We start from the raw sequence: 20,361 nt of genomic DNA, 5'->3' as shown, positions 1-20,361 counted from the left end.
TGTGAGATGCAAAAGACACATTCCAGAATAAGTGCTTGAGGCAGTGAGGGGGAAAGAAACCTCCTGTTCTGGTCACTGAGATAACAATCTAGGCTACTTTGTCATTGAGATTTTAGATCCAACACAATGACTAGAGAGGAGATAATGAAAGAAAAGAGGAGATAATGAAAGAAACTGAATTATGTTACAAAGGGTGAGACCTGGAAGAATTTCCTGAAATGAGTTTTCAAAACTGAGAAGAACTGCCATGTAGACATAGTGCAAACCGCCCCCCCCCCCAATCCTTTCCTATCTTGAAGGGGTAAATCAAGCCTGTGTGGTGCCTGTTACTGCCAAGTATTTTATGTGTCTAATTAAAACCCACAAACGGCTGGCATATTCTAATTACCCTCATTTTTCTATATGGAACAACACAATCTTAGAGACATTTGAAGCTAAAAAAATCTCTACTTTAGTTCACACAGCAGGTTCCTAGGCTGACTCTCGACCCCTCAACTTATTTTTTTCTGTATTGCGATACAGACCTAGCCCTTGTCCAACTCCGTGGCCACTAGCCGCATAGTTATTTATATTTTGATTAAAATGAATAAAATTTAAAACTCAGCCCTTAGTCACACAAGCCACAGTTCCCATGAGCACTGGTCCCTGCTGCTGGTCATTGTCCTGGTGAGCAGAGTAGCCCGCAGCGTTTCATTACTGCGGACAGGTCTAGACACAGATCCCCCTGACCAAGGGTGGTGGGTGGGCGCCGGGCGCAGCTGAGAGCCACCAGACTGGGGAGGGAAGCCTCCTTCTGTTAGCTGTTTGCTCCACCGAGCTAAGATAGCCGCCCAGAGCAGAGGCAATAAATCGCGGAGCAATCTGACAGGACTGGAGCTGGCTGCCCGTTCAAGGCTGCTGTCTGAGCAGGCAGGTGTCTCTCTCCCAGCAGAGGAAGAGGCCAGGGCAGAGACTGGGGAGGGAGCCGGGGCCCTACGTCTCTAGTCGGCCCTGGTGGTCAGACCACAGGCCTCGGTCAGGTCCATTTAAAGGACCCTGCAAGGGACCACCAGGACCTTCTTCCAGCACAGGCCTTTACTCTCTCTGACGCCTCACGGCTTGTCTTGAGTTCTGGAAATCGCCCAGCCCAGGTGAACCCAGGCGCTTAGCGGTCTGGCTGTGTTCAGCCTAAGAGGAGTCTGACTTAGAGTCTCAATCCGCTTTCGCTGAGCTGTCTACACGCACAGACTCCCTAGAGAAAACCCCTGGCCCAAGTCTGAGCCACCTGCCCACACCGAAACTCTCACGTTTATTTGAGGAGGCTTCAAAAATGAGGGGGGAGCTGGGACCAGAGAAAGAGCAGAAGGAGCCGACAAAAAACTGAGGCCCCCACCCCGTGGGCAGTTTATTCCATAATAATTATTTCAGAAACCAATCGGAGTCTCCTTCCAGTCTGTTAGCAAACGGATTGACTTGGGAAAAAAAGCCTTCACTCCTCAGAAATTCAGCTTCCCTTTTGGAAGACGAAGGGGAACTTGGGCTGCCTTGGTCCCGAACGTTCTTCCTGAATGGAACGTTTACGACTAACGAGGAGAAACGGCTCCTGCGACCTTTGCTCCACCGAGGCCACGTTCCGGCAGCCGAGCGCGAGGGTGTGCTGCCACCTGGTGGCGCCCTCGGTACTGCAGCCCGGGGGAAATGGCGGCGTTAATACTGTTGGGGAAGTAGGCACCGGCTTTCCGTGGAAATTTGGGACCTGGAACTTTACACTTGAACTTACTTCCACTCATGACCCTATAAGAGATCACATACCACATCTAGAGGCATAAAAAATGTAATAGTGAAGATTAATATAGCGTTTCCTTTCTTAGGTATTTAGAACTGCGAGGTTGTGTCAGTTACACTTCAAGCATCAGAATAAGTTTTATCATTTTCCAAGTTGATGGATGAGCAAAAGAATTTTAATAGGCGATGACTAGTGTTATCTGGTGCAATTTCATTTTGTGGTCTAAGTTTCCCTTATTGAGAATCCCCTATTTCGGTTTGTCCTTATGCATTTGCAGAAATAGTTATGTATTCTGAAAAATGATCCCTCGACGGCTGCAGGCCTACATGTATTTCCTCCCGGTCGTTTTTTAATGTTTACTGAATTAATATTGGCTTATAGTAATCCGCAAACGCCCCGTGCTCACCCCCAAAGCCCCGCAATCCCAGCTAAGTCCACAGCATCCCTCCTCCCCAGCCCCTCCCGCCCCCCTTTCTGCTGTTTCAGTCTAAAGTCAGGTTTCAAGGGTTTGTTCTGGTCTCTTTTTAATCTGTTCCTTGGTTTCGTTTTTTTTAAATATATATATATTTAAGATTTATTTATTTGTGCATACAGAACTGGGGTACAGGCCAGAAGCTCAGGGGCGGCGAGAGGCTTCACCAGAGACAGAGTGGGGAGCAGAACAGGCAGATCGACGAAGTACACTGCTGAGGGGAGCAGCGGGCGGGTCAGGAGAGGTCTGCCGCGCCATGTGGTCACCTCCGGGGCAGGCGGGGATCGAACTCATGCTGCAGTGGCTTTAGCGTCTTAGTGCTGTGCTTTAACCCGCTGCGCCACCAGGGACGGCCCTGGTTTCGTTTTTTATATTCCACACATGAGTGAAATCACCCCGTATTTTTTCTCCTTCTGACTGCTCTTGCTTAGCGCAATTCCCTCCAGTTCCTTCCATTCTGGCGGTCGAAGCCGCGCCAGCAAGTCCCGGGCTCACGCAAAGAGACGCGACACGGAGCAGCGTTGCAAGGCGAGCGTCTACTGACTAGCGAACTGACCAGCGAACCCTCTTGCTATTTCTTTAGTGATAGTGAGCGAGCAGGATTGATTAAGTGACCGTGGCAGGAGAAACGGGTCCAGGGATAACAAAGGGAATTCATCTTATGGAGACCAGGGCTTCAAAGGGATCAAAGGGTGACCAAAGGTAGCGAATCCACAGGAAATGGGGGAGGACACGCTGGCCGGCCGCCTGCACAGGGAGAAATTCCCGTGCAGGTGCTTGGTGTAATTTCCCAGCTACTTCCAGACAGACTCGAACCCTGACCACACAGTCAGGCAACAGCTACCTGGGCGTCCCGGGCCATCTTGGGATGCGCCTTCTCCTAATGGCTCACACACAGGTGCACAGAGAGGCCCTGGTGCACAGGTGCAGAGCCCCAGGGAGAGGCCTCCAAAGCCAGCCGGCACAAATGGAGGCTTCACCTGTCCTATACGGCTGGGCCCTGTTCCGCTGTGTACACTCGGGGTATCTTCTTACTCCCACACACGCCACCCAGTCACAGAAGTGTCCTCCTGAGCACCCAGTCCGTGCACCGCCCGATCCTCTGAGTAGCGGCTTTAGGAGCTAAATGAGGACGGGCTTAAGTGACAAAGGACCAACAGTCAAGAAGGGGTCACACTCCAGAGTGCAGTCACCCCCACTTTCTTTTTGCAAGATTTGGTGGCATAAAAACTGGCCCAAACATTACTGCGCGCAAATGTTTGGACAGTACGTTTCTGTAAGGCATAGAAGTCGGAATTTTATTTCTAGTATTTATCACAATTTCATTATTTATAAGCAAATTTAGCACACAGTTTTATGTACTTTTTTTTTTTTTTTTGCCAGACTTTCTGGGGAAGTCAAAGTGCTTGACTTCTATGAGTTTTTGATGCAAAAAAAGATAGTGTCATCCTGGTAGTACTATCCTGTGAAAAGATAAACCCAGAGTGCATGACAGTATTGAAGGGCTGAGTGGAGAGACTGATGAAATCAGCGAGGACACCTGAGATAAGCTCACTGCGCGTGATACAAGATGAGGAAAGCATATCAAAAAAGACAAAACTTGAGATGGAATTTGAAGGGTCCACGTGCCTTCCCCTGCACTGGGATGTGACTGCGAGGACTGTTTGCTCAAATAGTGTAACTGCCCAGTCTTGGAGGCACAGTCGGGCATCATGTCTTGAACATTTCAAATCACTTTTGTCCCTGCGTCATTTTTAAAAAAGATTTATTTTTATTTATTCATACAAGAACTGGGGTACAGGTCAGAGGTGCATGGGGAGAGCAGTGACAGGAGTCACCAGAGACAGAGCGGGGAGCAGGACAGGCAGATGGACGAAGTCCACTGCTGAGGCGAGCAGCGGGCAGGTCAGGAGAGGTCTGCTGCGCCCTGGGGGTCCCTCCCTGGTGGGGATCAAACGCAGGCTGTAATGGCTGCAGTTGCTTCCTAGTGCTGAGATTTTCACCCCTGCGGATCGGGGAGGCCTTCCGAGTCATTTTTTGGTAGGATTGCTTTCTAAAGAAAACCACTGCTTGATCTGGGCCTAGCTCTCAGCATTTTGTGTGCTGGTAACATCTTTGGTCTGGCCCTCCAATTTTCCTCATACCTTTATGCTCTGTGAGAGTAGGAATTTGGGTGTGTAGTGTACATGATACTAAACTGTAGATGAGTGAGATGTAACAGCTTAAGAGCTTTGACCTTTTCAGTGCTTGCTACGGAGTTAGGGAAAGTTTGCCTCCCAGTTTTAAGCTGGAAAGTCTCTGGAGTAGATGTTCAGAAAAGAATCCCACCAGCTTGACTTTTCAGAATTTTCTGTTTGGAAAAGCATCGTGCACAATGTGAATGTCTGTGGACTGACTGACGAAACAACCATGGAGGCTGGTGAAACACAAGAGAAAGCCCTAAGGAAAATCAGAAAGCACTTTGAAATGACAGAAAACGAAAGCACAGCAGAGCGGGACGCCTAAAGCAGCAGCCAGATTGAGATTTATAGGTCAAAGGGCCCAAAGATCTTCAAAGAAAGTTCTTCCACCTCCCTCTGCCCTGCCCGCTGCAGTGTCCAGCTCAGGCACAGCTGCTCCACCCTACTCCGGGATTCAGCCCCCTCACTTGCCGTGACCAGGGTGCTAACGCTCACTTCACCCTCTTAACCGTCACTGGACGAACTTGTGGGCTTGCAAGAGGAAACTCGCCGAGAAGGGCCAGTGGCCTCTGAGGTGCGGGGAGGCCGCCCTGCCCCAGGCGGCCAAGGAAGACTGCTGAGCGGCCAGCGCCTCGGGCTGTCCTGAGGTTTTGTGTCTTCTCTAGAGTTATTTTTGCAACAGCCAGCGGATAAGCATGCTAAAGAAATGTTCCGCTAAGCATCTGACTTTGTGCATTACAAGCTAGTTTTCTATGACTGATACTCAGCGTGTGGATCCAATGATAGCCACAGCTCTGAGTGCTTATTTCCCCCTGGCTCATTACTTTAATCCTGGGATTTCAGTGAAAGGTCATGTTTTGGAATCTCAACCCTTGAAAGCGGTGGGTGGAGTCACAACCATAGTGTTGAGTCTACGTGAGGTAACATGGCCCTGACCCGATACTTGTCACTTGTAATTCAAATAGACTTGCTTTTTAGTGAGTGTTTATTTATTAATTTTAATTATGGATACACTGATCAAATGGTCTGTAACGTGTTTGGTAGACTGTGAAAAGCAGAGCTCATCTTGCATTGTGCAGGATGCCAGGAGGCAGAGGGTGAGTAAAGATGGCGGGAGGGTGAAAAAAATTGGCGGGAGGGTGAATAAAGATGGCGGCTGCGGGACTCTGAGCTTCACAGAAACCAATCGATGGACAAATTCACTCTCGACGGCAGAAGTTAAGTGGAAGAATGGAGATGATGACAAATACATCATCTGAACCTTAAGCCAAGTTTTCTGAATAAAAACTCATGCCCAAGAAAGATGCAGGGATGACTCAAGTTTGAGTAACGGGAACAGCTACGTTCTTCTCCATTGCTTCTCCGTGCGGCTCCCGTGGGATGGACCTGGAGTTTGCTCATCTCTTCCCGTAATTGCCTTTCTCGTGGCCTCTCTCCTGCTGTAATGATCTGAAATGGTTGCAATAGAGCTAACTAAGGGCATCGGTGTCCTCCTGGTGCGTTCCTGCAGGGCCTCCAGGGCTGGCGCCATCCCTGGGGACGTTACCTTGCCCTACTTAAGTTTCCATTTTGCTTTCCTCCTTCTCATTCTAAGGATTTTAAGACAGGCCACCATGCGGGAGAGTGATGCCTGGGCAGTGTGACACCACAGGTTCTGTCACACTTACTTCTTCAGTTTCTGTGAGGAAACGTTCCTCGGTTGGGAGATGTCCCGATAGTTCCGCCTGCCATCCACTTTAGAGAGAAGCGCATGTAACAGGGGATTTTCAGGCAAAAAACACCGAAAGGAAATTAAAAATGACATTTTTCAATGAAGAATGGGGTTTTATCTATCAATGAGCAGCAGCACCTAAAATAAAATACAGCTACATTTTTCCAGTCCGGATTTTTATAGCTTGTATAACATTTGCATTATGAAAATATTTTAATTTTGACATTGTCTTGAATTTTCTTTATATTGTTTGACAATCTTTAACTGTTTTCCTAGAATTAAACACAACCTTTGTATCTTTGCATCAACCATTGAAAATCACATAACAGAAATAAAGAAATATTCAGGTAAGATGATAAATTTGATTTTATTTAAATCAAATAATTGAGTATTTCTGTGTGTCTAGTGCATAAAAATGATTGTGCAAATGTATTGTTTATACATTATTTTAAAATATAGTATGTATAGTTTTTAAAAAGCCCCTTTTCCTACAGGGCAAATTACAGAATATTACTATTTCCTAATAATTGAAAGTGGGGGAGGGGGGAGAAGATGCATTAAATGTAGTTTGGGAGAAAACTCCTTTCTAAGACTGTGTATTCCCTTATTCAGACTGGCACTTAGTTAGTGACCCATAATATTGACTATTATTCTTGGAAAATAATAGTTATCTCAAAATAATTGTTGTTGCAAATTGGCTGATATAATTTTAGACAACACGATGTGACTTTATTAAACACACACACACAATAAATAATACAAGGAAAGTCTCCCACTAAAATATTATCAAGTACCCAGTTTTGTGTTATGACATTGGTTGCTTTCATGGGGACTTCTTATTTTTCACCAAAAATCTGTAAAAGCTTTCCTGTTCCATTCCCCACTTACATCTCATGACTGAAAGTGGAAATTCCTCTCCTGTCTTCATTCTTTTAGCCCCAGCTTCACCATAATATTTTAGAACAAGTGTCCTTACAGAAGTTAATGTGGACATCTGCTGCTCTTTCAGAAAAATCAATTTAATTCCTGTCGTGTAAGTGGGTTTCAATTTGTGCTGGGAACAGTGGGGTAAAGAAGAGATGTGAGAATCAGATTAATAGGATGTTGCCAGCTTTCTCTGTAGGTGAGCTAAATTAACTTTTATGGAGAAATTAGTATTGGGTAGAGAGAAGAAAGATTAGGGGATATGAAGATGAGAGCGATAATGTTGGGCATGTGGAGACGGTGGATAAAGAAACAAAATGGTGGAACGTACGAGGATGATTGCTGAGAACAAAATTCCCTGCCATAGACACAAGGAAAAATGAGCTCTTTTTAAATCATGTGCTGCTTCTGATAAGCCACCTAATCGCTCCCCTTTTTTGGGGGGTGGGGGGTGGGGGGCTTACATGCCAATTACTTTTAAAGTCTGAATAAAAGAAAGAGATGGCTGTGCTACTTTCTTGGAAAAATAGAAAGTCTTCAAGGTTACAGGATGAACAAATCAGACTTCCTAACTGTGGGCCAGGTTCAGAGTTATCCTTTTGAAAATGTTAATACATTTGTGGATCTCCCCCTGAATGCAGACATGCAAAATTAGTTGCTGAGACAGATGGGTTTCTTTCTGAACCCAACCCTTTTAGTCAACCCATCGTTTTGAAGTTTTCCCTTTTTTCATTTGCACAGATATTTAAGGTCCAATGGGCTTCTTGCTGGATTTGTACAGAAATGAGCAGGGCCCATGGATTCTCCTCTTGAAGTCAGCTCTGTCCATTTCAAGAAGCTGAAGATTCATTCATTTTTCAAGTTTTTTTTTTTTTTTTAAGATTTACTTATTTATGCATACAGAACTGGAGTACAGGCCAGAGGATTCACCAGAGACAGAGCGGGGAGCAGAACAGGCAGATTGAAGGTAGCAGCGGGCAGGTCAGAAGAGGTCTGCTGTGCCTTGTGGGTCAGCTCCCTGGCTGGGGATTGAACTCGGGCTGCAGTGGCTTCGGAGAGCTTCATAATGTGGCGCTTTAACCCACTGAGCCACCAGGGCGGGCCCATTTTTCAAGGTTTTTAACTTAGGAGTGTGGACTAAATTTCACGGTAGCTTATTTTAAGCTCTATAAACTACTTAAACAGTAACTTCTATTAATTTCACTGTCGTCCGTGAGAGGGACATTATTATAGTGGGAAGAGCACTGGGTTTGGAGAACAACAGCAGGAGACCACGAGTAGGCTACCGGCATGTTGCGTGATGGCGCAAGGACCACATACCTCACCTGCCCCGCTGAGGGGCGCAGCAGTCACGCCTGAGATGGCTGAATGGCAGAGAGGAGAGAGCAGGAAAGGCTACTTGAGGAGACCTGGAATCGGTAGAAAGTTGAGCTTGAATCTTGTCTTGTCCCTCTTGACAGGTGTTGCCATGCGTGAGAAGGGAGGAGACAACCACTCAGATGTAACTGACTTCATTCTGGTAGGCTTCAGGGGCCACCCAGAGGCCCACATTTTCTTCTTCCTCCTATTCCTGGTCATCTACAGCATGGCCCTTCTGGGGAACGTTAGCTTGATGGTGATCATTGTGATGGACTCACAGCTGAACACACCGATGTATTTCTTTCTAGGCAATCTCTCCTTCATTGACCTCTTCTACTCCACCGTCATTGCACCTAAAGCCATGGTCATCTTCCTGTCTGAGAAAAAGGCTATCACCTTTGCAGGCTGCGTGGCCCAGTGCTTCCTTTTTGCCCTCTTCATTGTAACCGAGGGGTTCGTTCTGGCAGCCATGGCCTATGACCGCTTCATGGCCATTTGCAGCCCTCTCCTTTATAGCGTCCACATGTCCAGACGCCTTTGCACTCATCTAGTTATTGGCTCCTACTTCTGTGGCGGGGTCAGTTCTGCCCTCCAAATCAGCATGACATTCTCAGTGTCTTTCTGTGCATCCCGGGTCATTGACCACTTCTATTGTGATTCTTACCAAATTGAGAAGATCTCCTGTTCCGACCTCTCTGTCAACAAGATAGTGTCTCTGACTTTGGCTGCCATTATTATTTTGCCCACCGTCGTTGTTATTATAGTCTCTTACATCTATATTGTGTCCACAGTCTTGAGGATGCCTTCCAGTGAGGGGAGGAAGAAAGCCTTCTCCACCTGCGGCTCTCACCTGGGGGTTGTGAGTGTGCTCTACGGGACAGTCTCCTTTGTGTATCTCACACCTCCAAGCAACCCCGAGCTTCGTAAAGTGGCTTCAGTATTTTACATATTGGTCACACCCATGCTAAACCCTCTTATTTATTCTCTAAGAAACAAGGATGTCAAACAAGCTTTGAGAAGAATTCTATGGAAAAAAAGAACTTTATCCTAATTCTACTTGCTGTGATTTCCCTATTAATGCGCCCATTGGTTGATTCATTCTGATTTGTTTTTAATATGAAGTCAAATTGGGTCACTTTGAGCATCCCATGGTGCATTATTTTCATTGAAGGAGCAATGCCAAGATGTTATTCACTCTTCCTTAAGAGCAGTGTTAGACCTTGGACGTGAATCAAATAGGTAGCCACTCTGTAAGGAGACACACTCCTCACTCCTTGTAAGTACTTTAAGATACTGAGGGAAAGGAGAATTTTATTTTTACTTTGGTCACAAAAATTGTTCCAAAAGCATATCAAGTTTAGAATATGCAATTTCTGATGGTTAGAGAAAGCATCAACCTAAGGAGTATGGTTACTGATTTGTAATATTTAGTGTTCTTTTTTTTAAGATTTTATTTGTGCATACAGAACCGGGGTATAGGCCAGAGATGCAGGAAGTGAGAGGATTCACCAGAGACAGAGCAGGGAGCAGAACAGGCAGATTGACAAAGTACACTGCTGAGGGGAGCAGCAGGCGGATCAGGGGACGTCTGCCACACCATGTGGGTCATCTCTGGGGCAGGCGGGGATCGAACTCATGCGGAAGTGACTTTAGCTTCTCAGTGCTGTGCTTTAACCCGCTGCGCCACCAGGGAGGGCCCATATTTAGGGTTTGTTTTTTTATAAAATCTATTCAGTGTCTTGATTATGGGCCGATAATTTGTGAATAAAAATCATGGTATAAAAATTGTTTTTTGTTGTGCCATCTTGAGTTAATCAGAACAACTCGAAAATCATGGCTATTTAATCATATCTTAGTGGTATCTATGGTTACTGCTATTATTGCTTTATTATCCTATCAGGGAAATGGAGAAAGATATTATGTATTCAGTTTCTTAAAAAATGGGTATCCAAATCCGTAAAGGAAAAGTCTTTAGTGCTGGTATCCTATCTCAAAGGGACAAATATGGTATTAGATGTTCCAAATCCTCTGTAAGTTTGTACAAGGTTACTTGGTTTTCTTAGAAAATTACTATCTCTATATAAAAAATTGTACTTGCTTTGTATGTGATATTTAAATTATAGGTGATTGGTATTGGTATTGTATTTAATGCAACTATTTGCATTTTTCAAATACTATTTTGTTGCTTCAGGATGTTCTTTCAAGTGCAAATTGCAAGTATTTAAAATCTCCAAACACGATAAAATGAACAGAAGAGTTGCAGAAGAGAAGTGTCAAGGATTTGTTTCTATGGTATCTCTTTTATTTGTGTCCAAAGGGGTAAAATTGTAGTGTGGATGGGAAGATACAGAAGATACTGTAAAAGACGTAGAACTTAGTGGTGGCTGCTTGTGTCCATAATATGAGACTATGCTGATATAGTCCATCAATTTTGAAAGATGCCAATGATCATGCATTGTGATGAAATCCTTGCAGAGGCTAGAAATGGTCAGAACAGGCAGGGATAGAGCATGGCAGGATAGAATACCCTTGTAGTTAGATCAGTGGGCTCAATAAAATAGAATTTTCTCATAATTTTATACATGTTAGCTTAGAACATGTGCTTAATCAAAGACTACATCAATATTTTGTCTCACATGACAAAAGTGGTTTCTTTTTGTACTATTCCAAATGTGGTCCTGGAATCGAAAGTCTGTTTTCTTTGTTCTTTGCCAATACTTCCAATAAAACCATTAATATGATTTCATCACCATCTATATTGTAACTGTAAGCATCCCTTTTTCATTTGCTTAGCTGAGTTAAGCAATTGACTTGCTAAGTTTGTTTATAAAATATTAAAAACCGCTTTGGATAATGTAAGCTAGGGGGAACCACGGGCAGAGGACAGCTACACACTCAGTGAGCTGGGGAGTCGGAGACCAGCTTCGCAGCTGGGCAGGGAGCCAGCCATCCAAGTTAATGAGTCTCTGTATCAAAAACGGGGTGGGAAAGGTACACGGGACTCTGGTGATGGCACATGGGTGAACTGGCAGTGGGAAGTCCACGCGAGATGGGAGAGGGCATGACGTTTGCAGTCGTGTGGATGGGCCTGGAAGGTTTATGCTCACTGAAATAGCTCAACAAGAGAAAGGGGTGATTTTACCTGCTGTGGAATTGGGGGAGGGGGAGAGAGAAGGAGTAGGTGGAAACGGGCGACAGGATGTTGGCCCCGGAGCCTTGGGGGAGCCTTGGTGAGGGTGATGAAGCATTGTGTGTCTAGCGTGGGAGTGACAGGCACGTTGATAACATGTGAGAACAACTATGCAAGTTAAGGAATCTTTTCGTATTGTAGCGTAGGTTCATGCAACTATAACCTGTACCAAAGCCATCTGCATTCATTCGTTTACCTGCCATCCATGGCTGTTTTCACACTAACAGAACTGAGGATACATGCAGAGAGATTTCTTTCTCTTTTAATACATTTCTTAGATGCTTGTTTTTAGTTCCTGCACTTAGTGGAAAAACTCTAAGTGATTCTCATCCTTGAAGAGATTCCAAGCTTCTGGAATTTTTTAAACCACCATCTTGTTTTATGCCTTGAAATCATGGTAATCTCTGTTATTGCATTCTCCCCACACATTTAAAGAAAATTCTGCTATTCTCGATTAATTTTCCTTTTCAAAAAAAATTATTTATGCATACACGAACCGGGGTACAGGCCAGAAGTATGAGGGGTGAGAGGGTTCACCAGAGACAGAGTGGGGAGCAGAACAGGTTGGAGATCAGCAATGAGTCTCAAAAAGGGTTGTAATCCACTTAAATGAAAAACTGTGGGTATGCCTCTGTAAATCGTGAAAATTAAGGAAGAATCAAGTACTTCTCATCCAAATGTGTTTTTTGTTTTTTTTTCCCCAGTAAGTAGAAAGTTAGTTTTCATGTCCTCTAGAGGGCCCCTCTAATGCCCTAAATGTCTGCAAGTTTCTTCTCCTATTTTCTTCTTGTGTTACCATACAAAATGCATCGCTGGTGAGAGCCCTTAGTCCCCCATGAATATCTCGCAGAGGGATTGCCCACTCATTGGCTTCCGTCCCCTTGAGAGAATGTCTCTCAGGACCTAGCTCATGTCTATTTGCTGGTTTAATCAATTAAAGGTAAACTAAAAATAAAGAAGGAGAGAGGTAAGCTACAATTTTTGCTAATACCTGTCCATTTTAGCAAATTTGTGTCATGAGCTAAACAGTGAAGAAATGTAAACCTTGTTCTAGAAATGCTTCCTGTTAAACAAAGGTTTGCTTGTTTTCCCATTTTTATTTCTCCTTGAATAATCGATTTTGAGTATAATAAAAGTTTTACTAAGATTAACTGCAGTCATCCTTGAGACTATCTCATCTTGTTTATACTCAACACTCTGACTTTCAAAGTCAATCGGTCAACATTTCTGTGAACATTTAATTTTCAAAAGATAGTAGATCTTGTAACTGGTTTAAATGGTTTCTAATATAATTCCATAGTTGTAATCCACTTTAAAAGAATGTCAAAATTAATGAAACTAGAAAAAAATATAGATGTTATGAGACAGTTTATAACATATTTCAACTATGACTCATTTATTATTAGTTGTATAATATAGATATTTACTATAAAGCATATTAGCCATCTTTATAGTCCATACATTTTTGAATTTATAGTTTGTCAATTTTATGTTACATTTTATGAAAGATTATTGAATAGAAAACCATGACATTGTTCAATTTCATGAATCAAAGTAAGCCTTTAACTCTGTTCTTGTCTTAATGTTCCCATTCATAAAATTAGAATAAAAATTCTTTTTCCACTGTACTTTATTTATGGTCATACCGAGAAAGAGCTAAACTGATAGAAAGCAAGTGTGTCTGAGTGTATATTTCATCCTGTGTCCATTTGTACTTCTCTGTAAATTGCCCCCTGTACATCATTCATGTGCTCAGATCTTTGTGTTTCTCATTAGATTTGTCTATTTCTGAAAAGGTGGTAAAACCTCTGCTCCAAGATCTTAGACTGCATCAGCGGCATTTCATTCTGCACTGTCCAGTGAGATTAATAAAGGGAAGCCTGGAAGGAAGGAAAGGACAGGAGAGAGGCAGGGAAGAAGGAAGGAAGGGTGGAGAAAGAGGCTATAGGAAAAAGTGAAGGAAGGAAGACAGGACGGGAAGATGAACCACTGAAGATGTGACTTCACTGTGTCTGGGAAATAGAGCAAGAATCACTCCTGCTTTTCTGCAGATGATCTGTGCCACTGGGCATATGTCACCGAAAGGACAAAAATAAGGTATGAAATAAGGGTATAAGAGAAATGGGTAACAGGGAGAGGCTTTTGTCAGGATCTAAAATCTTTGTTAAAATATGAGCAACCATTAAAAAATCAAATGTGGCCATCAACTGAATGGACATGCGCTCCAAGTAAAAATCTTAAACTATAATGGCTGTGAGAAATTCCTTCCACTAAAGGAGACAACTTCCAATGGCAGCAAACTGATAATAAATAATAACAAAAACAATGTAAAACTTTTCTTTTATAATCTCACCTCCCCAAAGTATGTTTATGGAGCAAATATCCATTATCTACAAATAAGTAGAACCATCAAGTTTAACCAATCAGATTGACCTATTCACCAGGAAGACTTAAATAATAGTATTATTCTCTTTATGTGTTAGTACTTAAAAAAATATTCAGAACGATATAAGAAAACAAATTTTTTTTTAGGCACTGGCCCTAGTTATTTTCACTAAAACAAATGTTTTGATACTCATTTCTTTTATTTTTACCATTTCTCCAGTTCCACCTATATCTCAGCTATGAAGACTGAGCTTAATGGGACATACTCAGACGTCACTGACTTTATCCTTCTAGGGTTCAGGACTTCTCCAAAACTACAGATCCTTTTATTCCTAGTATTCTTGTTGATCTATATGGCCATTGTGGTGGGAAATATAAGCATGATAATTGTCATCAAGATGGACTCTAGACTTCACACTCCTATGTATTTTTTTCTTAGAAACTTGTCCTATTTAGATCTGTGCTACTCCACAGTCATCGCTCCCAAAACTTTAGCCAACTTCTTGTCCAAGGAAAAGAAAATTTCTTACAATGGTTGTGCAACCCAATTTTTCTTCTTTGCCCTTTTTGTCACAACTGAAGGCTTCCTTCTTGCTGTCATGGCGTACGACCGCTTCTCCGCCATTTGCTCGCCTCTCCTTTACCCCGTCCATATGTCCCAGAAAGTCTGTGTCCGGCTGGTCACTGGGTCCTACATGTGTGGAAGCATTAACGCCATGGTCCAAACGGGTTTCACCTTCAGTCTGCGATTCTGTGGAGAGAACAGATTAGACCACTTCTTCTGCGATGTGCCAGCCCTGATCAAGATCTCGTGTGTGGACACCTTTGTGAATGAGATCGTGCTGTTCATCCTCTCGGCTCTCATCATCATCAGCACCACCACTGTCATTCTGGTTTCCTATGCTTACATCCTCTCTACTGTCCTGAAGATCCCGTCCCCCGGCGGCCGCAGTAAGGCTTTCTCCACCTGTGGGTCACATGTAGCTGTGGTGAGTTTATTCTATGGGACTGTGTTCTTCATGTACGCCCAGCCAGGTGCCATTGCTTCATCGGAGCAAGACAAGATTGTAGCAGTATTCTACACACTTGTAATACCAATGCTAAACCCGCTCATCTACAGTCTGAGAAACAAAGATGTGAAAGATGCTGTGAAAAGAATATTATGCAGAAAATGACATTTATGAAACATAATGAATAGATTTATTTCTCCTCAAGGTCCTAGTTATTTTCAGTCTTGTAAAGTTTCTACATTAAAGGTGTTTATAAGTACGACAGCAAATAATTTTCTGTTTTGCAAAATCATTTTCTAATAAAAGAAAGACATCATTATTTTATTTGCTTAGAATATAGGAACACATGTTCTCAATTTATGATTTATGATTTAATATTTTCAGTTCAAATTTACTTGAAGAAGTAAATATTAAGAACGGTTCTGTGTGTTATCTATTCTTTAACTTTTTCTTATCATAAAGCAATAAACTGATATTTGAAAGAAATTAAAGTCCTTTTATGTAGGTGGTAAAGTAATATGGTTATGGTTATATAAAACCCTTTTGAGTAAAAGACCTATTTCCCCACCCCCGTTTAAATTTTGAGTATCATCTGTAGAATTACTATTCCTATAAAAAGGGGACCCACAGTATATTATTTGAGATGCGACTATTAACAAATACATAGCAATAACATTCTACTATTTTTATTTTCCCATTTTCTACTTAATTTCAGGTTTCATAATAATAAAAGGTGATATACAAAGAGCAGGTACTAATGTCACCTTTCACTTTTATCACCATTTTCTGAGGAAACTGAGGTATTGGGAGATAAGCAAATTGCAACCTATCTTCTAGAGCAAGTGGATTATTTGAAGAAGACAATACCACAACCTGGGAAAACAATTTCAGAATGGTCTGGCCCTGACACAACAAGAAGTTGGACCCATTATCCTTTCAATATTTGTGCAACTATTATGCCAGGTTTCTATTTAACCATTTTAATCAATATTTTGGCTTAGAGCAGTGTAACCTCTGTATATAATTTCAGTTATGGACCTTTTCTCTTTCAATATGTTATGCATACTTGGGCACTTGAAGTCAGATAAATATTATTTATCTTCTACACAATAAAAATTTCACTTGTTTCTTTATCCTGACTGAGTCAATCTCAGCCAGGACTAGGGTTCAATCTGGGGCTATAGAAGATGACAAGATGACTTTCCCATTCTTTCTTTCCCGGATATTCAAATAATATAGTGAAGGTGATCTCACAAATGAGTAAGAGATAGTTCTAGGATAACTGGTTAGATACTTAGCTAATAAATAAGATGATACTTATTATTTTTAAAGATGATTTATTTTTTAAAAACTGTAAGTTTGAAGAAGTGAATCAAATATGTTCTTTATATAAAATGACATATGACAAAAGTAAGATGTATAATGAATTCCAACTACCCCTATCCAATGTGTTTCCTCGTCTCTCTTAAACTCAGGGCCCCCGGGATGTTTGTTGATGTCCAGCAGATCTTCAAAGCACCTTATGTTGTCAAATTGTCTGTTAGACGAATGTCCACTATTTGCTTTCATCATCCTGACTTGCTTTGCTGCCTAGTAATTTTTTCAAATTCTCTTCACTTTGTTGAAAATGACCGCATTCCATCCTTTCTGTAGCTGTATAATATTGCCTAGCATGTATGATACACACCTTTTTATTCATTTGTCCAGTGAAGGAGATTCAGGCTGCTTTCAATCCTATGCACTGTAAGTAATGTTGTGTTAGAACAGATGGGATTTTTATTGAAGGTTACATGTCCTGTGGTTAGATGCTCAAGGGTGAGATTGCCAGGTCATCCAGAATTTCTATTTTCAGGTTTTAAATCCAGCTTTATTTCCATAATGGCTCCTCTAACAGAAATATAGGGTGATTCCTCTCTGCACCTCTCCATGCTTCTTGTTGAGGTAACTTTTTCATATGTTTTGCCCTAATGAGTATAAGGTGCAATTTCATGGTAGTTTAAATCTGTATCCCTTTAGTTAGGAGTGAGGATGAAGATTTATTTTCATATGTTTTTGACCTCTCATATCCCTTACTCTTAAGTAGCTCACTATTTTTTGAGGTGACTAAAAATTCTATTTTCATAATGTCTTTGTTCAGGTAGTCTGTTGTTTGAGTATAATAAGATCAACAAATGTCTCCAGGAGATTCACCTTTGCTCCAACGATAAACACAGGCCAAAACAAACAGGTCAGAAACAACTCAACAAGCAAATGGTCCCTAGAAAAAAGCTGGAACAGTCAAATTTATATCAGATAAAATAGACTTCCAGCTAAAAAGGTAGCAAGAGACAGAGATGGATGCTATTAAGGGGTCAGCACACCAGGAAAATAAAACACCCCTTAATATACATGCAGCGAATGAGGAACAGAAAAAATGTAATATGGGAAAGAGAAATCAAAATGGCGGTCCAAAGAATCAATGAAACCAAAAGCTGGTTTTTCAAATAAAATCAAGACAATAGCTAAACCTCTGGTAAGACTCACTGAAAAACAGGGCTCTCCCTGGTGGCGCAGCGGGTTAAAGCACTGAACTGAGAAGCTAAAGCCACTTCCGCATGAGTTTGATTCCCGCCTGACCTGGAGGTGACCCCATGGCGCACAGACCTCTCCTGACCCGCCCACTGCTCCCCTCAGCAGTGTACCTCGTAGATCTGCCTGTTCTGCTCCCCACTCTTTCTCTGGTGAACCCTCTCACCGCCCCTGAGCCTCTGGCCTGTACCCCAGTTCTGTATGTACAAATAAAATAAATCTTTAAAAAAAAAAAGAAAGATTCACTGAAAAATAAAGGGAGGGCAAAATCTAACAAATAGAAACGAAAGAGGAGAAATTAAAGTGGGCGTTTCACTTCTGTGTGGAATATGGAGAAACTAAACCAGGGGTCCGCCAAGGCCCAGCCGGTAACACAGGCTGAACGCGGGCTGAACAGCTGAGGCCACCCTGACGAGCAGGGGGTGCAAGAGGGAGATCAAGGGCCCCAGTGGAGCTTGGGGGAGATTCTGGGGGCTTTGGCGGTGGGCATGATGTGCAAACACGACTCACAGGGGTCTGCATCCACTTCAAACAAATGCACCATTGTGACCCAACTACACATCCTCCGGTGAAATCAAATACCACTGGACAGCTGCTGTCTGAGGCAGGACACCTGACTGTCAGTAAGCTTGTTCGTGATGCTGACTGCACTCCGGGCTTCAGCTAAACCTAGACAGAGAGCATCAGATTCTCTAACTCGTTGTCATGTTTCTGACCTAAGGGGAAAACCATTTCAGCTTTTATCTTTAACTTTGTGTTACTGAAACTGGACTGGCCACGGGGCAAGACGGGCTTCCCCCTCCCTGCCCCTCCCTCCTCCCTCTGCGCCATCTTTCTCCTTTCCCCCACATGCTGCCACCTCAGCGGCTAAGCCCCCAGCACTACAGCTCTAAAAGCTGCTGCCTCCCTCCCCTGGTGCCAGGAAGGTTTGGGCAAGGTGCCCCTAAGACTCCCAGGACTGATGCCCAGCCTGGCATCAAGCTGCAGGCGGCTCAGCTCAGCAGGATGAGCCTGCCCTTGTGGCGTGGGAGCTGGGGTCTCCCGACCCACGCCCACCCTTCCCCATGTTACCAAGGTTACTTCATTTAAAAAACAATCTAGGGGGCCCTCCCTGGTGGTGCAGAGGGTTGGAGCGCAGCATTAAGAAGCTAAAACCACTTCAGCGCCAGTTGGACCCCCAACCCAGGGTGACCCACAGGGCGCGGCAGACCTCCCCTGGCCCACCCACTGCCCCCCTCAGCAGTGTACTTCATCAGTTGGTCTGTTCTGCTCCCCACTCTGTCTCTGGTGAAGCCTTTCAGCCCCTGCACCTCTGGCCTAGTTCTGTATGCACAAATAAATAAATAAATCTTTAAAAAAAAATCTAGTATGCAGTGTGTTTCGATAAAATTTACTGTGGGCACAACATCTGTCTAAAATGCAGCAGGTGGACTGTTTTAGAGCCCAAGATAAAGCTGGATTGTATGGAAGAGAAAGGGGTAGCTGGAAATTGGGGATGAGCCTGGCTCTTTAGCAGCTTCAGTGATGTCATTTTCGCTTCTGTGAGCATTAGAAAATGAAGAAATAAATTAGATAACATAGTTGTGTTTTATAGGAGCAAAAATTCCTGCAATGCTATTTGTAAAATTGGAACAAAGAAGAATATCAGATTCAGAAGAATTTTTATAACCAACGATCACTGATTGACAGAACAGAGTAAAAAAGGAATAAAACTAAATTCACTGGTATTCAAGCTGCCCTGTAGGGATCAACTATGTTATAGGTGAGAATCTTAAAAAGTAAATGAATGCTGCCCACACTCATTTCATTAATGCACAATTTTCAATATTCAGGTTAATGAAGAATGAGGTGTGATCCAGGAACGAGAATTAAACCAAAGCAAAACAAAACCTTCCCAAGAGATTGTGAAATATGGGTAAGTTTGGCAAACACTGACCTAATTGACCTCCAGGGTCTTTTATTTATTTAATAAAATGATATTTATGTGTGTGTATATACACATATATACACATACTACATATGTATGTTTCTAACTTACCTTCTTGGCTTTAAGAATAATTGTATGTGTAGGTCAAAGGACTTAATGTTTATGACAGATAATATTGGAGGAATTTTCTGTTCCGTCTTTGCATTATAAAAAAGGATATTTCTGAGCATTTGAACTATTGGTTTTAATAAGTGAAAATGGGGTACCTATAATTTAGAAATAAGTAGGACTGCTTATTGAGTTAATCAGATATTTGAATAAATCCAACATAAACTATGGAACATTTTTTTTTTTGTAACTGCATTTTCCTCAAAGTTTCCTTTAAAGGTAAAATCAGCTATTAAAATTCTTCCATGAAATTTCTTTTGGACTCTTCTGATTCTCAAAAAAGGTTTTTAAAAATCATAACTTTTATGTAGATAGCTTTCTTACTTTAGTATACATTCCTCTTTTTTTCTGTTCAATCTCTCATGTATCTATTATTTATTGAGCAATATCTATCTAGAATTAATATATTCTATTATCTAATATACACAATTTAATTCAACCTTTACAACAGCAGTTTTACCGGGTAGATGTACAAAAAACTGTTTTGCTGCAGAGTGACTCACTGAATTTGAGCAACTTGCCCAAGATAACTTAGCCAGTAAGTGACAAGACACGGATTCAAACTCCTATTTGTATGAACCAAAATGCTATTTCTTTAACTAATAAAACACTTTGAGTTCACAAGAAGTAGTAACAGAAGTAAATCAGTTTCATTTTTTCTGATTCTATTGTACTTTTAATTTTGTGAAAATTGAAGTAAAA

General features: G+C 42.3%; 2 protein-coding genes across 2 annotated transcripts; both read left to right on the top strand.

Annotated features, from left to right (window-relative positions):
• Positions 1–8,520: 8,520 nt before the first annotated feature.
• On the top strand, positions 8,521–9,462 carry LOC101635787 (olfactory receptor 9K2-like). The gene has a single exon (XM_004692483.1). The coding sequence runs from the start codon at positions 8,521–8,523 to the stop codon at positions 9,460–9,462; it is 942 nt and encodes a 313-aa protein (XP_004692540.1).
• Positions 9,463–14,225: 4,763 nt separating this feature from the next.
• On the top strand, positions 14,226–15,161 carry LOC101621367 (olfactory receptor 12-like). Its single transcript, XM_004692659.1, has one exon. It carries the CDS (start codon positions 14,226–14,228, stop codon positions 15,159–15,161), a length of 936 nt encoding a protein of 311 aa, XP_004692716.1.
• Positions 15,162–20,361: the final 5,200 nt, after the last annotated feature.

This window comes from Condylura cristata, unplaced genomic scaffold (assembly GCF_000260355.1).
Source record: "Condylura cristata isolate star-nosed mole 26May11 unplaced genomic scaffold, ConCri1.0 scaffold00034, whole genome shotgun sequence".
Taxonomy (NCBI): Eukaryota; Metazoa; Chordata; class Mammalia; order Eulipotyphla; family Talpidae; genus Condylura; species Condylura cristata.
Note: the sequence above shows the minus strand (reverse complement) of the source record. Positions and strands in the feature narration are given on the sequence as shown.